At 35.6% G+C, this 16361-nt stretch overlaps 2 protein-coding genes across 2 annotated transcripts; both read right to left on the minus strand.

The window, feature by feature from the left end:
• Positions 1-4150: 4150 nt before the first annotated feature.
• LOC130990467 (uncharacterized) lies at positions 4151-6032 on the minus strand. Its single transcript, XM_057914699.1, has 3 exons — positions 5261-6032; positions 4538-4782; positions 4151-4426 (listed from the first exon to the last, which is right to left on the minus strand). The coding sequence occupies exons 1-3, from the start codon at positions 6030-6032 to the stop codon at positions 4151-4153; spliced, it is 1293 nt and encodes a 430-aa protein (XP_057770682.1).
• Positions 6033-14687: 8655 nt separating this feature from the next.
• Positions 14688-15515, minus strand: LOC130988547 (protein OXIDATIVE STRESS 3-like). The gene is made up of 2 exons (XM_057912429.1): positions 15055-15515; positions 14688-14972 (listed from the first exon to the last, which is right to left on the minus strand). The coding sequence occupies exons 1-2, from the start codon at positions 15228-15230 to the stop codon at positions 14744-14746; spliced, it is 405 nt and encodes a 134-aa protein (XP_057768412.1). The 5' UTR covers positions 15231-15515; the 3' UTR covers positions 14688-14743.
• Positions 15516-16361: the final 846 nt, after the last annotated feature.

Below are 16361 nucleotides of genomic sequence, written 5' to 3' on the forward strand. Positions count from 1 at the left end.
AGTATTTTGATGTTTGGGAGTGTTTGATGAACTTTGAGAATGAAAAAGTTGATGAGTTTTCGAGTTGCTCTTGACTGCACTGTTCTGCCTTGAGTCTTGTTCTACTCTGCCGAGTTGTGATTTCGCTGCTCTGGACAGAGAGTTCATTTCTCCGCTATGCCAGAGAGTTCGTTATTCCTCTGCACTGACAGAGAATTCTTCATTTCTCTGCTGACAGAGAATTCTTCATTTCTCTGATGACAGAGAATTCTTCATTTTTCTGCTGCTATGACAGAGAGTTCGTCATTCCTCTGGTATGACAGAGAGTTCTTTATTTCTCTGCTCTGACCGAGAATCATTTCTCTGCTCTCTGACGTAAATTTTCCCTCTACCCTGATGTAAATTTTCCTCTGCTCTGCTCTGCCGAGCTTTTCCACTCTGACCACCGAGCATTTCTCTGCTCTGGTCACCGAGCCAAACTTATGTTTGTTGGTTTGTGATATGTTTATGTGTGAGTTGTATGCTTATGTGATTGTGCATGTCTATGTGCTTGATTGCTTTTAATCTAGCCTTTTGAGTGTTAAGTTGAGAATAAGATTAGAGTTTATTGTCATAGAGTTGAGTGATTAGACGGAGATAAGCTGAAGAATAATTATGATGGATGCTATAATAAGATTAAGGTTAAGCTTTTAGAAAGGAAGTTTCTAACTAGTTCCTCTAACTTGTCGCATGCACTACTCCGATGTTTACAACTAAAGAGACCAGTCAAGGACGCAAGTGAAGATCACTCTGAGTACCACCTGCAGTAAGCCGAGCTCTACAGGTGGGCAGTATGTTCATAACCACTTTTACGTGGACAATACTTTGAGTATGCAAATATTACGAGCTTTCTGAAATGATTTGATGATGTTATGAGCTTATCAAATGTTGAGTTAAATGATGTTTAAGAACTGTTTGACTTGCCAATTTTTGATGATGAACTTGTGTGTTACCCTCTACTGATGAGACGAATTCGGATCCTGCCACAAGCGGGGTTGTGTACACAGAGGTGATTGTGAGCCGTCTTTGGGTCGGCCGGTCACGGTGCTTGAGAAGGAGGCCTACTTCTCAGTACCTTGGTTATGATGATAAGTTGTAGATGCGGTACATACATGTTGATTTACTTGTCTGCAGACACTTATTTACGATGTTTATGATTAAAACTGCATGCACAGATTCATTTACGCTAACTTTATTTCTGTGTATTGCTGATTGATGAGGACTGAAATATGCACCAGCGTTGTGCACTATATAATGGGAACATTTCTATTTATGCTTATGATTAGTATTATTATTATTAAGCTAACCAGTGCAGGTTTAATTGAAGACTTGGGATAGTAAAATAAATAATAGAGCTTCCGACATAGTCAAGCAAGCATAGGCGACTCAGACCAAGGTCAATGTATTAAAGGGGGCTTAAGCCCAATTATCTTAGGGAATGGGCTTGAGGCCCTAAGGCTTGTTTACATGCTTATAAATAGAGACTTAGTAGTGGGTTAGAAGGGGATTATGATCTCATTATTCATTCATCTCTTGTAAAATGTAATTCTCTCGAAGTATAGTGAAAAAACCCCAAAAACACCCCGTGGACGTAGGTCTTCTCGACCGAACCACGTAAATCCGGTGTCGTTTACTGCTTTCTAGTTTAGGTGTTGGTTTCTCGTTTTACCACTGATGATGTGGCAAGCTTCAAACATATAGCTCTAAGAGCACCTTTCTTGACTTTCGGCGTCTGCCCACTGAGTATTATGTACTCACGCCCTGCATATATTTCTAAATGTGCAGGATAAGCATGGCCGGAGGATGGCTTGGTGTTGGCGGGGATTGTTGTTTCGGATGATCACCTTTTGTCGTACTTTCATCTCTATGGCAGCATTATGTTTTTGAGTTGTTCTAGACTTAATTAAGGAATACACTCTCAGCTATATGTCTCCATACATATAGTTTGATCACTCTTTTGTTGTGTAACTCTGTATATATTGAATCCTTGTATATATTGAATCCTTGTAAATATTGATCTACGACCGTTTGTAAATGTTGACAAAAACTCCGATGCTTTGGTTTTTATAGCGATGCCGATGTTTATGATCTAGAAAGGATGTTATGCTGCTAAAGTTAGTATGAATTGTTACCTTGCTTCCGCATAAAGATGAGATCAGTTTTCCAACCTTTGTTTCCTTCTTTTATTTAGTCGTATCGATACCCGATCTACGCTATCACTGGCTAGACGGCGGGCTGCGACAACCCGCGTGCCTGATCCTACCCGGTCCGCCTCATTAAGGGTAAAAACGTCCAAATCAATAAATATGGCCAAATTTTGTGTTTTTTCAATGTGTGGCCATAAATTGTGTTTTATGCTTCATTTTGGCTACTTCAAAATTTTACTCTACACGAAATTTAAACTTATTTTTACCGTGCATATCACTTTTAACGATAGCTCTACTTCGTTGACAAAAAAAAAACGATAATCCTACTTCAATTATTTATATCAAATCAAATTTTAAAAATTATTCGATAAATATTTTATTTTCACCTACTTTTTGTACTTTTTCAATCATACTTATCTATATTTATTTATTACTCATTTTATGCACGAAATAAATAATCTTTGTTAGTTTTCTTTGGAGGAGAGCCGGGATTGTTTGGGGACGATGGTTAGGCCGGAGTTTCGGAAACTTTCCCCTCCGCTCTCCTTCTTTTTTGCTTTCTTTCTTAGACGGGTACTCTTTTTCCTTTTCTCGGTTTTTCCCACTGGATTTTCCGTGAAAATGTTTTAATGAGGCTCGGCCCTTAGTCTGCTCTCTTGTGCTTTCAAGGGTTTTCTTAGGTTTTTTCTTTTCTTTTTAATAAAATCGCATTTAATAATAATAAATACGCATATTTTCTTTTTGGTTCATCCTCTAAATAACTACTCATTTCCTTCTTTAGTAAGTATAACCCACATATATCACTCACAATAAATAAAAAATAGCCTTTTGTTCCATTCACACACATTTAATCAATTTTTAAAAACTCGTGTCACTATCAAATTAGCATATGAAAACACATTTTAATAGCAACTTATTTTTACCGTCAAATCTATGAAAAATTAGCAATTATCTTTATCAATTGAGGACAACTTCACAAGTTAATCACAGGCCGCAGAAGTTAACCCACTAACCCATGTTTGACTATCTAATCTAGAAAACTCCCACAAAGTGATACGACTCTTGAACATCTTCTCATTAACAATGTTTTTCTTCATCCTAGAAGAAATAATTTTTTTGTTCTTATGAATCTCTCTAATCCCTCCCCAATCAAATTGTCAATTTGATGTACACATTGAATTAGTTTTGGATAATGCGCATAATCTTTTGAAGTTTTCATACAATGAAGACGAAGAAGTATCGATTTTGTGAATTTCTAAGATTTTGGCGATGTTTTATTTTCTAACCGCGGTAGTTAATGACAATTTGAGTTAAGACACGCCGATCAACGTCATATTCTCAGCTGGCCGGAAATTTGAATCGACGCTCTCCTCAACATATTCATTATTATTATCGTAGGTTTTGATTTCATTGTTCTCAGAAAAACGAGGGATGTTTCTGCCTCTTCAGTGCACGTCCTGTGCGCGTAGCATGAGAACAAGATGAAAGCGCGCCTGAAGGGGAAGCAGTCTGGCAGGTGGCGAATCACTCCCAACAAGATTGATCCCTTTAGATCTTGGTCCATAATGGTCTTTTTATTGATTTTTGACGATTTGATGAATCTGTTCACACGAATTGCTCAAGGTTGGAGAAAAAGCATTGCTATTGAACCGAATCTCCTGTTATTGAGGAATGGTAGATGGGAAAGATCCCGACAAGAAATGCTTTTGTTCAATGCCATTGATCTGAAGCATTTTATTGTGAATTTATTAATAAAAAATAACTTTGTTCAAATGTTGTCCCTTCAACTTGATAAGATAGCATGTTTTGTAAAGTCAACTTTATTTGAATTTGAATTATACCATTTTTTTTTGCTCAGACAAAGAAAGCAGATTTTATTAAAAACGGTACCAGAAGTGCCCAAGAGAGAAAGAAGAGTAAACAACATAAAAACCAAACATGAAGGAATAAACAATCCAAGCAAAATCAGCGAGACCAGAGAAGAGCTAATCCCCGAGCTTGACCGCTGCAAACCAGCGTCTGAAGTCAGTACCCGAAGTCGAGACATTGAAGGCTGTCGACCAACTCCATATCCTCGTCTTAATCTCTGACAACAACTTCTCTCTGCACCTCTTTCCTTGATTGAATTTGCAGTCATTCCTCTCTTTCCAAACACACCAGATAGCACAAATCCAAACTCCAATGAGGAACCTCTTGTCCTCTTTATTTCCAAGATTAATGAAAGCTAAGAGATGATCCTTCGCCTTGTGATGGAGTACTGACTGTTTCCCGATCCATGTCAAAAATCATTTCCACATTTCCTCTGATTTGTAACACTCAAAAAAGAGATGATTGATAGTTTCCACTGACGACTTACAGAAAATACAAAGTACCTCCGGATTTAGAATCACCACTTGCCTTTTAAGAAGATTGTCGCAAGTTGCAATCCTCCATTTAAGGACTTTCCAGATTGTTGTAATAGCCTTGAAAGGAGCGGGAGCTTTCCAGATTATCTTCCATTTCTTCGCATCTTTATTGGTAAGGGCGGGGCTTCCTTCTAGGCTCAAAACCTTGTATGTCGATTTTACTGTAAAACGCCAGCTTGCATCTGTTTTCCATCTCCAACCATCTTTAATACCTGCATCCACACGAAATTTACGAATGACAGAGGCAAGATTAGTGTATAAATCAAGTTCTCTGCCCACCAATTCTCGCTTCCAAAGGAGCTTCCAAACCCACTCCTCCTCAACCCATTCTCCCATCTCTTTAATGTACCCTCCCTGATTGGAACTAAGATGAAAGAGTCTTGGAAAAGATTCCGCCAAACTCTTCATCTCGGTCCAACAATGATGCCGAAACAGGAAAGAGTTACCCTCCCCGAGTTGCACCTCAAGATTTTCCCTAAGCCACTTTCCCCCTCTCCCCGACTTAGACTCAACACCTTTTTCCACCACCCCGAACCCGACCCCCTAATCCCGTCCACCTTGAACCATTCCAACCAAGTTCTCCCTGACTAGCCCTAATCACATTTGCCCAAAGGAGATCTTTATTAGTAAGAAATCTCCAAATTCATTTAGAAATTAAAGCATAATTAAACAATTCCAAATTTTTAATACCCAACCCCCCAGAGCTAGTATCAAAACACAACTCTTCCCATTTAATCCAATGGATCTTCCTCGCCTTAACCCCACCCCTCCACAGAAACTTGCAAGAATAGGAAAGAATTACAGACATCACTCCCTTAGGAATATTGGCAAACGACAGTTGGTAAATCGGTAAAGAGAAAAGGACCGAACGAAGAAGAGTTAACCTTCCCGCAAATGATAACTTCCTGTTATTCCACCCGCTAATCCTCTTTTTTATCTTCTCACCCAGCTGTTTCCAATCCCTCGAACGTGAAAAACTAGCTCCAATCTTGATACCCAAATAATTGATTGGGAGCTCGCCGACTTTACACCTAAGGATTGCAGCCAATTCTTCGCATTTTGAAGCCTCAACGCCAACTCCCGAGATGCAACTTTTATCAAAGTTAACTTTTGACCCCGAAAGAAGTTCAAACAGTTTGAGGATACACTTGATTGCCCACACATTTTCCATCTTCCCAGGAGCCACGAACATTGTATCATCTGCATATTGAAGGTGAGGAATCTCAATCCATTCCCTCCAAAAATTGATCAGTTCCAAAAAACCCTTGCCGACTGCTCTTTCAGCAAGAATATTCAAACCTTCTGCCACTATGAGGAAAAGAAAAGGTGACAAATGATCACCTTGTCTAAGTTCTCTTTCCAAAATAAATTCTCCCGACGAGCTTCCATTCACCAAAACATTTGTTGTTGCCGAACTGAGACACCCGACGATCCACTTTCTCCATCTAACACTAAAGTTCATCTTTTCAAGCATTTTATCAAGGAATCAGCTTTGAATAGAAAAATGTCTTTATTTTTCCTCTTGGCTTCTTCAACAATTTCATTCAAGATGACAACACCATCAAGAATGTATCTCCCCTCAACAAAGGCACTTTGATGGTTTGAGATTATCGAATTCAACACCTTTTTCAATCTAGAAGTAAGGATCTTAGCGATTACCTTGTAAAGACAATTGATGAGTGAGATGGGGCGAAAATCTTTAAGATCCGATGCGGCTTCTTTCTTCGGTATTAAGACCACAAAAGAAGTATTACATCCTCTTGCAAGCTTACCGTTTGAATGGAACTCCTTCAGAACCTTGAAGAGATCTTCTTTAATGATCTCCCAGCACCTCTTCAAAAAAAGAAAATTGAACCCATCAGGCCCGGGACTCTTCCCACTGTCACAATCCCAAACTGCCTCTTTAATCTCTTGTTCCGGGAAGTTAGAATCCAGTCACTCTCTCGACTCGTCTGAAATTTTATAATGAACGAAATCATCTGGGATTTCAGGGCTAAACCTGCTGCTCTTACGAAACTGTTCTTGGAAATGTGATCGAACAATTCTTTTCACTTCTAGAGGTTCTTCAACCCAAGCGTCACCCACTTGAATGCCCGAAATCTTATTCTTTATCCTTCTTCCTCCGATTGCCTTATGGTAGAAACCGCTGTTGACGCCCCATCCTTCAACCACCGAATTCTTGCCTTTTCAAAATTCACTCTAATTGATTCCTATTGATTCTGATTTATTCCTTGTGTTTAAAGATAATTCTGATTTTATTTAAATCTAGCCAACTTAGGTTTAATTGGATTACAGTCAATTAACACCTCCAATCCGTAATTGTTGGAATAGGGCTGATTAGTGATAAAACTACCGTATTCGTAATAGGAATAACTTGGTGGATTGATTATTACTAGCGTATCTAAGATAATTCGTCTAAAACTGGGTTCCTTCCTCTTAATGCTATTATAATATAAAATGTAGGTCTGACGTCTACAGCTAGGTTATATTTTAGGGAAAAGGGGCAGATTGGCCCCCGAAGTAGTAGCTCCTTGATGTGTGTATTTTAGCTACTTAGTTAGTGTGTGTTTCGTCATGGTTTTATGTGATTTTACATGGTTTGTGACATTTTGGCGCAGGAATTTGATGGGATGGAGATGGATGCTTGAAGATAGAAGAAATATTGAAAGTCGAGAAATTGGTTGAAGAAGTTGGTGAATTTTTGGAGAGATTTAGAGATTTGGGCTTTGGAGATATTTATCTTGTAATTTAATTAAGCCAAATACTCTTTTAATTATTTTTTGGGCCTTAGTTTTTTGGAAAGGGCCGAAACCCATAATAATTAGGGTGTTCGGCCACTTAAGGGTTAATTCCCTTGTATTTGATGGAGATTAGGACTCTTGGTTTATTAGGAGCCGCCACTTTAGATTATAAGGAGGAGAATTGTTGACTTTTAATTACCTTTGAATTTCTTAAGGCAGTGGACGTTTTTTACTTCTTAGAACTTATATATATTTTGCTTTTGGGAATTACTTGAATTGGTGATCAAACCAATTAGCACTAGACGTCAATTGGCATATATATTCAAGTTTGACTTTTGCTTTAGATTATTGTTTTTAGAATTTTGGCATTAGAATTGGCGGCTACTTTGTTGGAGATTAAGGAGCAGACGGTTTACTTTCGATTCTTCAAAGTGGTGACTTTTAATATTTTCATTCAATTTATTTTCTCGTTTATGTTTGCTTTTAATTATTTTGATTGTTCTAGTTTTAATTATGAGTAGCTAATTCTTTAATTCGGCGAGAATAATGAAACTCTAATTTATTAATCTGTGAGACCTAATTGAGCATACAATTGATTCCTGTTGATTTCGATTTATTCCTAGGGTTTAAAGATAATTCTGATTTTGTTTAAGCTTGATCAACTTAGATTAAATTGGATTACAGTCAATTAGCACCTCCAATCCGTAATTGTTGGAATAGGGCTGATTAGTGATAAAGCTACCATGTTCGTAGTAGGAATAAATTGGTGGATTAATTATTACTAGCGTATCTAGGATAATTTATCTAAACTGGGTTCCTTCATCTTAATGCTATTAGAATATTAAATCTAGGTCTGGCGTCTCCAGCTAGGTTATATTTTAATAAGGGAAATAAGCAGGTCTGGCGTCTCCAGCTATTTATCGATACAGTAAGTAGGAATTGGGGTACGTCCGTTGCGTTTCACGGTATCCTATAACTGGTTGGTTGATAGGGATTAATTAATCTTTGCGTCGATGATCAGAGCTTGGAATTAGTGTGGATTTATTTGAGCCGAGTTACCTTTTATTGATTTATTTCAAGAGTTATTTTTATTTGATTTATTGCATTCTTAGTTTTAATTAATTCTTCTCAAAATTAAGGCGTGGTGGCTACACCAAAATTTTATAGATTTAGGGAATTGAATGGTTTTATCTGCTCTCTGTGGGATCGACCCTGCTTATCACGATACTAATTTATTTTGATAATTCTGCAGGAATTATTTGGTGGTATACGACGTCCACCACTCCTATAGTGTATAACCCCTCTTACTCACTGTGTGTGCAACTAAACCCCTGAACTCCGAGAAAAGGGTGCAAATTCCCCCCTCTGACCTAACGTCGTTAAGTGTCCGTTAACGTTTGGGTTTAATTGTACAATCTATACTTCAGGGGTGGATCTGCACCTTAATTTTTTTTTTGTTTTTCTTATAATTTCAGCAACCCACCTCCAATCATCAACTTAACCGCCCCCCGTACTCATTGGCTCCAACTTACACTTTGTCAGCTCGCACGCGCTCAATCTCTTGATCGTCGACTGCTTACCGCCGACATGTAGCAGCATCACCAACTCCAGATGTGGACCTGGATCGAATCCTGCTTGGTCCAAATCCATATCCGTATTTTTTTACTTAGGTCAAGATCCGGTCCAAATCCATGAGGTCCAAAAAATGAGATTCATGTCCAGATCCATTCTTTTTTCTATTTTAAAATAAATTTACAAATATTAAATTAACCAAAAATAAAATCATAATTATTATCTAGAGTTTTAATAATTATTCAAAAATAAATAAATAAAATTTAAATATATATTATATAGATAAATATATACACAATTAATATCATAAGATAAGCCTAAAAGGTTAAGGTGTTGGAGGAGATGCTGTTGTGCGGGGCGGTGAAGAAGCTGGTGGTGTTGCTGCATGTAAGCGGTGGGCAGTCGACAACCAAGAGATTGGGCGCGTGCGAGCTGACAAGGTGCAAGTCAGAATCGATTAGTACGGGGGCGGTTAAGTTGATGCCGGAGGTGGGTTGCTAAAATTATAAAATAATAATAATAATAATAATAATAATAATAATAATAATAATAATAATAATAATAATAATAATAATAATAATAATAATAATAATAATAATAAGGTGCAGATCCACCCTAGAAGTAGAGGGTGCAATTAAACTCAAACGTTAACGGACACTTAACGGTGTTAGGTCAGAGGGGGGAATTTGCACCATTTTCTCGGAGTTCAAGGGTTTAGTTGCACACACAGTGAGTAAGTGGGGTTATACGCTATAGGGGCTACTACTTCGGGGGACTAATCTGCACCTTTTCCCTATATTTTAATAAGGGAAATAGGCAGGTCTGACGTCTACAGCTGTCTATCGACACAGTAAGTTGGAATTGGGGTATGTCAGTGCGTATCACGGTATCCTATAACTGGTTGGTTGATAGGGATTAATTTATCTTTGCGTCGATGAACATAGTTATTAAATTAGTATGGATTTATTCGAGCCGAGTTACTTTTCTTTGATTAATTTGCATATCGTCAATGAAGTGTTCGTAGAAAATATCAATGAACTTATTGATGTTCGTTAATATGTTCGTAGAAAACCAATGAACATACTGATGTTCGTCGATATGTTCGTAGAAAAACCAATGAACATACTGATGTTCGTAGGAAAATAATGAACACACTAATGTTCATCTATTATGTTCATTGACGGATCAGGTCCCAGAATGGGAAAAGAGGAATTTCCGGGATTTGTTCAACGGGATCCCATATTTCAGTAGATTTGAGTGGACTTATTTACCCTTTTTGGATTAAATAAATGTAATTAACCAATATTTAATTACATGTAAAATCAAATCAGGAAATTATATGAACCGTTGATTGGAGTGAGATGAATGACCTTGATTTGGTATCTTTATTTAAGGGAGTGGTCTCCATTGAATGCGACCCTATATATATATATATATGTATATGTATATATATATATATATATATATATATATATATATATATATGGTGTGGTTCTAGAGAGAACTGCATTATTTGTGAGAACGGGAGAACCATCAAATCTAATGCATTCACTGTAAAAATTAATGCATTCGCTGTTGAAATTAATGCACTAAATTTTTTTTAAAAAAATGCTCCCTTCAGGATTTGAACCCAGGACCTGCATTCATCCAACAAGATGATGCATCCACCGTAGATCTTAATGATCGAATGGCTGAAAATGGTTCTCCGGTCTTCTTTTATTTATGGTTCTTTCTTGAACCTCTCCCTATATATATATATATATATATATATATGGTGTGGTTCTAGAGAGAACTACATTATTAGTGAGAACGGGAGAACCATCAAATTTAATGCATCCACTGTAAAAATTAATGCATTCGCTGTTAAAATTAATGCACTAAAAAAATTTAAAAAAAAATGCTCCCTTCAGGATTCGAACCCAGGATCTGCATTCATCCAACAAGATGATGCATCCACCGTAGATCTTGATGATCGAATGGCTGAAAATGGTTCTCCGGTCTTCTTTTATTTATGGTTCTTTCTTGAACCTCTCCCTATATATATATATATATATATATATATATATATATATATAGGGGGCCGCTCCAATGAGACCCCCTAATTTTAGTGAGATCTAGGGCACGATCTGGTGTGTTTATTTTATCAATCCTATGGCTGATATTGTATCAGGAGAGTGATTTTTTTTTCGCAGGGTTCGAATCCTGGAGGGAGCAGAATATTTTAAATTTTGTTATTCATCAGTATATACTGCATTGTTCATCAGTATATACGGCCTTGTTCATCAGTATATATGTCTTATTCATTACGAATTTTTTAAATTTTATTTTTCATCAGTATATACATCTTGTTCATTAGATATACGTTTTATTCATTAGTATTATATGTCTTATTCATTGTCCTAGTGTTTCACGAAAAATAGAGGGTCTCACTGGAGCGCGCCCCTATATATATATATATGAATCTGGTACATATGCATGACATAGGGGTGAACGAACAAATTAACATAGAACTTTTTTTTTATATATAAAATCCCCTATTCCACGTTTGTTACCTTTAAATTATTATTTCATGTATCACAATTTTTAGTATCTATCTTTTCTTTTTTGGTATTCATTTTTATTTTTTGTAAAAGTAGATGAGACCATTGCTCTAATTTAAATATTTTAACACTCACGTAAAAAGTGGAACCCTTATCCACTCACAACACATTCGATCACTTTATTAAAATTCGTGTCACTCTCAAATGAATACTAAAAGCTGATACAGATGGAGTATAATTTTTAATATTTTTTTAATATTAATTTATTACTCTCTCCGTCCCAATAATAACGTCCCAAATTTTTTTTGGACATCTCAACAAAAAAAAAAAATGAAATAATTTACTTTATCTACTCTCTCTTCATTTACTTTATCTCTCCCTAACTTTTTCATTAATCTCTCTATCTCTCTTTTCATTACTTTATCTCTCTTTTACTTTATTTACATTTTCTTAATTTGCATACCCCATAAAAATGGGATGTTATTATTGGGATGAAGGGAGTATATGCTAATACTCCTTTCGTTCATAAAAAAATTATTAAAAAGAGTCTCACCTAAAATGTATTATTAATAATGATAATTATATTACGAGTGAGAAAAATGGGCCCATCATATGGGGTATTGTCCATAAAAAAATAGACTAATTTTTATGGACGTTTTAAAATGACAAAATAGACCATTTTTTGTGGACGGAAAGAGTATTACTACCTAAAATTCACTTATTCAAATTTTATAACTATTTTTATATTTATATAAATTAATAAATTTAAAGTTAAAAGTATATAATTTTCAATTTTGATAGTAAATATTTATTAAAATTTATCATATATTAATATTTTTATTCTTATTTTAAATAATAATAAACTAGTATTATATCCGTCCTAATTTAATAAGCTATATTTTCCTATTTGAACGTCTTATTTCAATAAATTACTTCCTAAAATAAAAGGTCGAGACATAATAAATAACCTCACTTCAGATCACATCGCTCACATTTAAAGAATATATATTCATTTCTCTATTCTACATATTTTTTTAAAAATATATCTTCAAATAAAATTACTACTACTTATATTTCTTATTTTGTTATTAATTTTTTTTAACATTCATGCTCAAGTTTTGTGATTTATTGAAGTAAGATAGAGTAAGCAAGATATAAGTAGGGGTGAGCAAAATAATCGAAATCGAATAACTGAATCGATCAAAACAAAAAATTAAAGGGTTAATTACGCCAAAAACCATGAACTATACCTCCATTTCCAAATTTACCATGAACTTTATTTTTTATCAGCAATTCCATGAATTTAAAGGGTTGATCAATTTTTTCATGCTTTTTTGCTCCGGTGAAGCTTCGAGCTGAGATGGCAATTACGAGCTGACATGGCGCCTACTATGACTGAAAATTGACACATGGCAACTACGGGCTGACATGGCGCCGACAGGGCACTGCCCTCTGCCGCCGCCGCCCTGCCACTCTTCTCCACCACCATCTCCAGATCAGCCACCCTATGCCGCCGCCCTCTGCTGCGTTCTCCCACCACCACACCAGATCCGCCGCCTTCATCTTCCCCCTCGCGCCACCACCACGCTAGATCCACTGTCTCTCTCCCTCCTCCCACCCCCAAATTGAAACCCTAGGACCGCCTCAAACACATTACAGAACCAAAACAATTAACATCTGGAAAATCAAAGCAACAAATTGATGCAAAATTCTCGAGTTACCGACCAAGCGAATTGGCTATCGAGCTCAACAATGTCGCAATTGCAGAACACGCACCAGAGGCGATTCTGGTGCGCGAGCTCGGGAAGGATCGGCATCGGAGTTTTGAGGAAGAATTTGACGTCGTCGGAGAGCTTCGACCTGGTGGCGAAGATGTGGCCCTAGGACCGCCTCCCTCCTCCCACCGCCGCGAAAATCTGACTCCAGCAAGCAACAGACTCCCTCCTCCCACCGCCAAGCGGTCCCGATGACGTCTAGTGAATTTCCCGGCTAGGAGGCATGGTTGGGGCTCAAAACGACGTCGTTTTACCCCCCCCCCCCAACTAAACGACGTCGTTTTGATTCAGTTCCGGCGATGCCATGTCAGCATTCAATTTGGGGATTTTTGAAAGTCATGGAAAAATTGATCAACCCTTTAAATTCATGGAATTGCTGATAAAAAACAAAGTTCATGGTAAATTTGGAAATGGAGGTATAGTTCATGGTTTTTGGCGTAATTAACCCAAAATTAAAATATGATTCGATTTTTTTGATTTTCAATTTGATTATGTAAAATCGAACAAAACCAAAAATTAAATTATATTTATTTAATAATATATTAATATATATACATATATTTACATATATTTTATATAGGGGTGAGCAGAAACCAAACCGAAATGCAAAATCGAATCGAACCGGTTCGGTTCGGTCCCTATTCCACTGGTTCGATTTTCGGTTCGGTTTCAAAAATTAAAAACCGATAAGTTCAGTTCGGTTTCAGTTTTCACTTTTTGGTTCGGTTTTAAACCGAACCGAACCGATAAATATTAATATTTTATTATATATTTAATATTTTATTATATATTTATATTTTATAATATATAATTAATTTTCTAATTTTTAATTGGTTTATATATCTATATTTTATAATATTTTATTATATATTTATATAATTATATTTTTACATGATTTTATAGGTTTTAATTGATTTTTTCGAAGAAAAAAAAAGGTTTTTTTTTGTTAACCGAAACCGACGGTTTTACCGGTTCGATTTGGCATCCCCAATTGGTGCAATTCGATTCCAATTTTAACCATCAGTTCGGTTTTAAATTTTGAATTTTTAGTTTGGTTTTGCTCCGATCCGATGCTCACCCCTAACTTTTTATGTATGTAAAAATATATATATTGATATATAAATTTAATAATCCTATTAAATATAATTTAATTTAATTTTTTTATTTGACTTTCCAATTTTTTCAAAATTTGGACTATTGAAATATCGTTCGATTTTTATTCTAAAAATTTCAATTTTTCAATTTAATTTATTCGATTAATAAAATATTTTTTAAAAAATTAAATATAAATTTAATTTAATAAAAATCGAACCGAAAAATCGTATGCACACTCCTAGTGTAAATAAAATATGGTTGAACATTAAATTGTGGCACAAAGTATCCCCTCCATTTTGTTTGTAGAGAGAGAATTGAGATTGAAATAGCGTGTCAAGCTTCTCCCAACTAAAACGAAGAAAAGACAATTGAAATGGCTATAAAACGCAAAACGTGATTAAAAGATGGTTTGATAGATAGTAAGAAAGAAGAGTAGGCAAGCCAGCCGAATCAATTAACAACCATTGTATTGGTAGGCTTTGGTGAAAATGTTAAGGGGGGCGACGATCTCTTGGTAATGGTAGCCTTTGGCCTAAATTTGTGGCGATTTAAATTGCTTCCGTAGCTCTTGCACGATTTCATTCTTTTCTCCTTCTTCGCCAGATCTTCAACACTCTCCACACTCGTCAACGACGCAAAACTCTCCGATTTTCCCTCATAGTACTTGGACAGACCCCTCCTGAACAAGCAATTCAACTTTAATTAGGATATATTCAATGATTTTTGCACTTTAAATAGTGATAGCTAGAATTTTGACTTACTTGATGGGCAGTTGAGCCATGAGGTCGGCGAATTCAAAGAGTGAAGAGGTTGTTGCGTCTTCAGATGAAGATGATGATGCCTCTGAATCACTCAAAGACTCCATGGATTTACAATTCTCATCTTTCTTCATATCTGCCCACCTCACTTGCCTAGACCTTTCCAATTCCATTTCCATTAAAAGCAAAAGTGATGAGTCCTAACAGCAAACAATGCATATATATACGCTTTCTGATTTACGAAGGAATTAAGAGAGAGAGAGAGGATATGCGGCTGCAATTATTAATTGTTTATAGTGGAGAGAGATAATATGATATATGTGTGGGTGTAATTGAAGGGGGATTAGGGTTAGAAATGATCCTTGCCACGTAGAAGAAGAGAGGAGCGGTCGTTTTCATAGTGTTTGAATTATTTACCTTTCCCATTGTGCAAGGAAATGAAAAGAGGATAAGGTTGATTTTTGAACAAATCCAAATCCAAATCCGAGTCACCACCACCTTTGCACTTTATTTTAGGTAATTTTTCAAGTCACAATCTTGCACTTGTCCCCCCAAAGTTATGACACGCCTGCCTCTTTTAATGTTTTCCACACTAATTTCCCTCTCTAATGGATAAACCTATTCGGCGCAGTCACATTTAATGGATCAATTTTTCTTTTTTGTTTTTTTGAATAGGAAATTATATGGAGCCATAATACCCCTAAAATTTTATAAAAATAATTTATAATTAAAATACCCTTTAATTAATTTTGGTATATGATATAAAGTCCAACCGTATAAATGCATGATTCCAATTTCCAAACACAGCAAATTTATTGGAAAGGAAAGAAGACCAAAGTCCATTCTCCAATTTTTATTTTTATTTTTTACTTTTATTTTTATTTTTATTTTAAGAGTCTACATGCTTATATTTGAAAATCCTTCGTAATATCTATAAAAACAAAAAAGTTAGAAATCATAATGTATAAGATCATATTTATTAATAAAAATAATGGAGTTTCTCGATTGTCAATCTAATTTATTCTAAGTCTGAATACAATTCATACTTCTTCAAATTCCACTAAATATTCTAAAAATAAATTTATATATTTAATATAAAAAAATCAGGGTATTACAAAAATAATATTTAATTACAGTTGTAATTGCACATGTGAGTATTCTAGTAATATAAAAATTACGCTGAAATTTAAGTGGGAAAAATAATTTTACTATGTTTATGTTTAACTACTACCTAAAACTATAGAGTAGCATAATAATAACATATTAATAAAAATTGGATCCCAGCATTCAAATTTTCAAATACGGATTGA

This window comes from Salvia miltiorrhiza, chromosome 6, assembly GCF_028751815.1.
Source record: "Salvia miltiorrhiza cultivar Shanhuang (shh) chromosome 6, IMPLAD_Smil_shh, whole genome shotgun sequence".
NCBI lineage: Eukaryota > Viridiplantae > Streptophyta > Magnoliopsida > Lamiales > Lamiaceae > Salvia > Salvia miltiorrhiza.

Excerpts from the sequence above, each read along its gene's own strand:
- LOC130990467 (XM_057914699.1), bottom strand. The coding sequence starts at position 6,032 with ATGAACTTTAGTGTTAGATGGAGAAAGTGGATCGTCGGGTGTCTCAGT. Across the intron at positions 4,783-5,260 it reads TACTAGCTCTGGGGGGTTGG|GTATTAAAGATGGTTGGAGA; the intron begins GTATTAAAAATT and ends GTGTGGATGCAG. Across the intron at positions 4,427-4,537 it reads TGGTGATTCTAAATCCGGAG|TCAGTACTCCATCACAAGGC; the intron begins GTACTTTGTATT and ends ATCGGGAAACAG.
- LOC130988547 (XM_057912429.1), bottom strand. The coding sequence starts at position 15,230 with ATGGAAATGGAATTGGAAAGGTCTAGGCAAGTGAGGTGGGCAGATATG. Across the intron at positions 14,973-15,054 it reads ATGGCTCAACTGCCCATCAA|GAGGGGTCTGTCCAAGTACT; the intron begins GTAAGTCAAAAT and ends TTGCTTGTTCAG.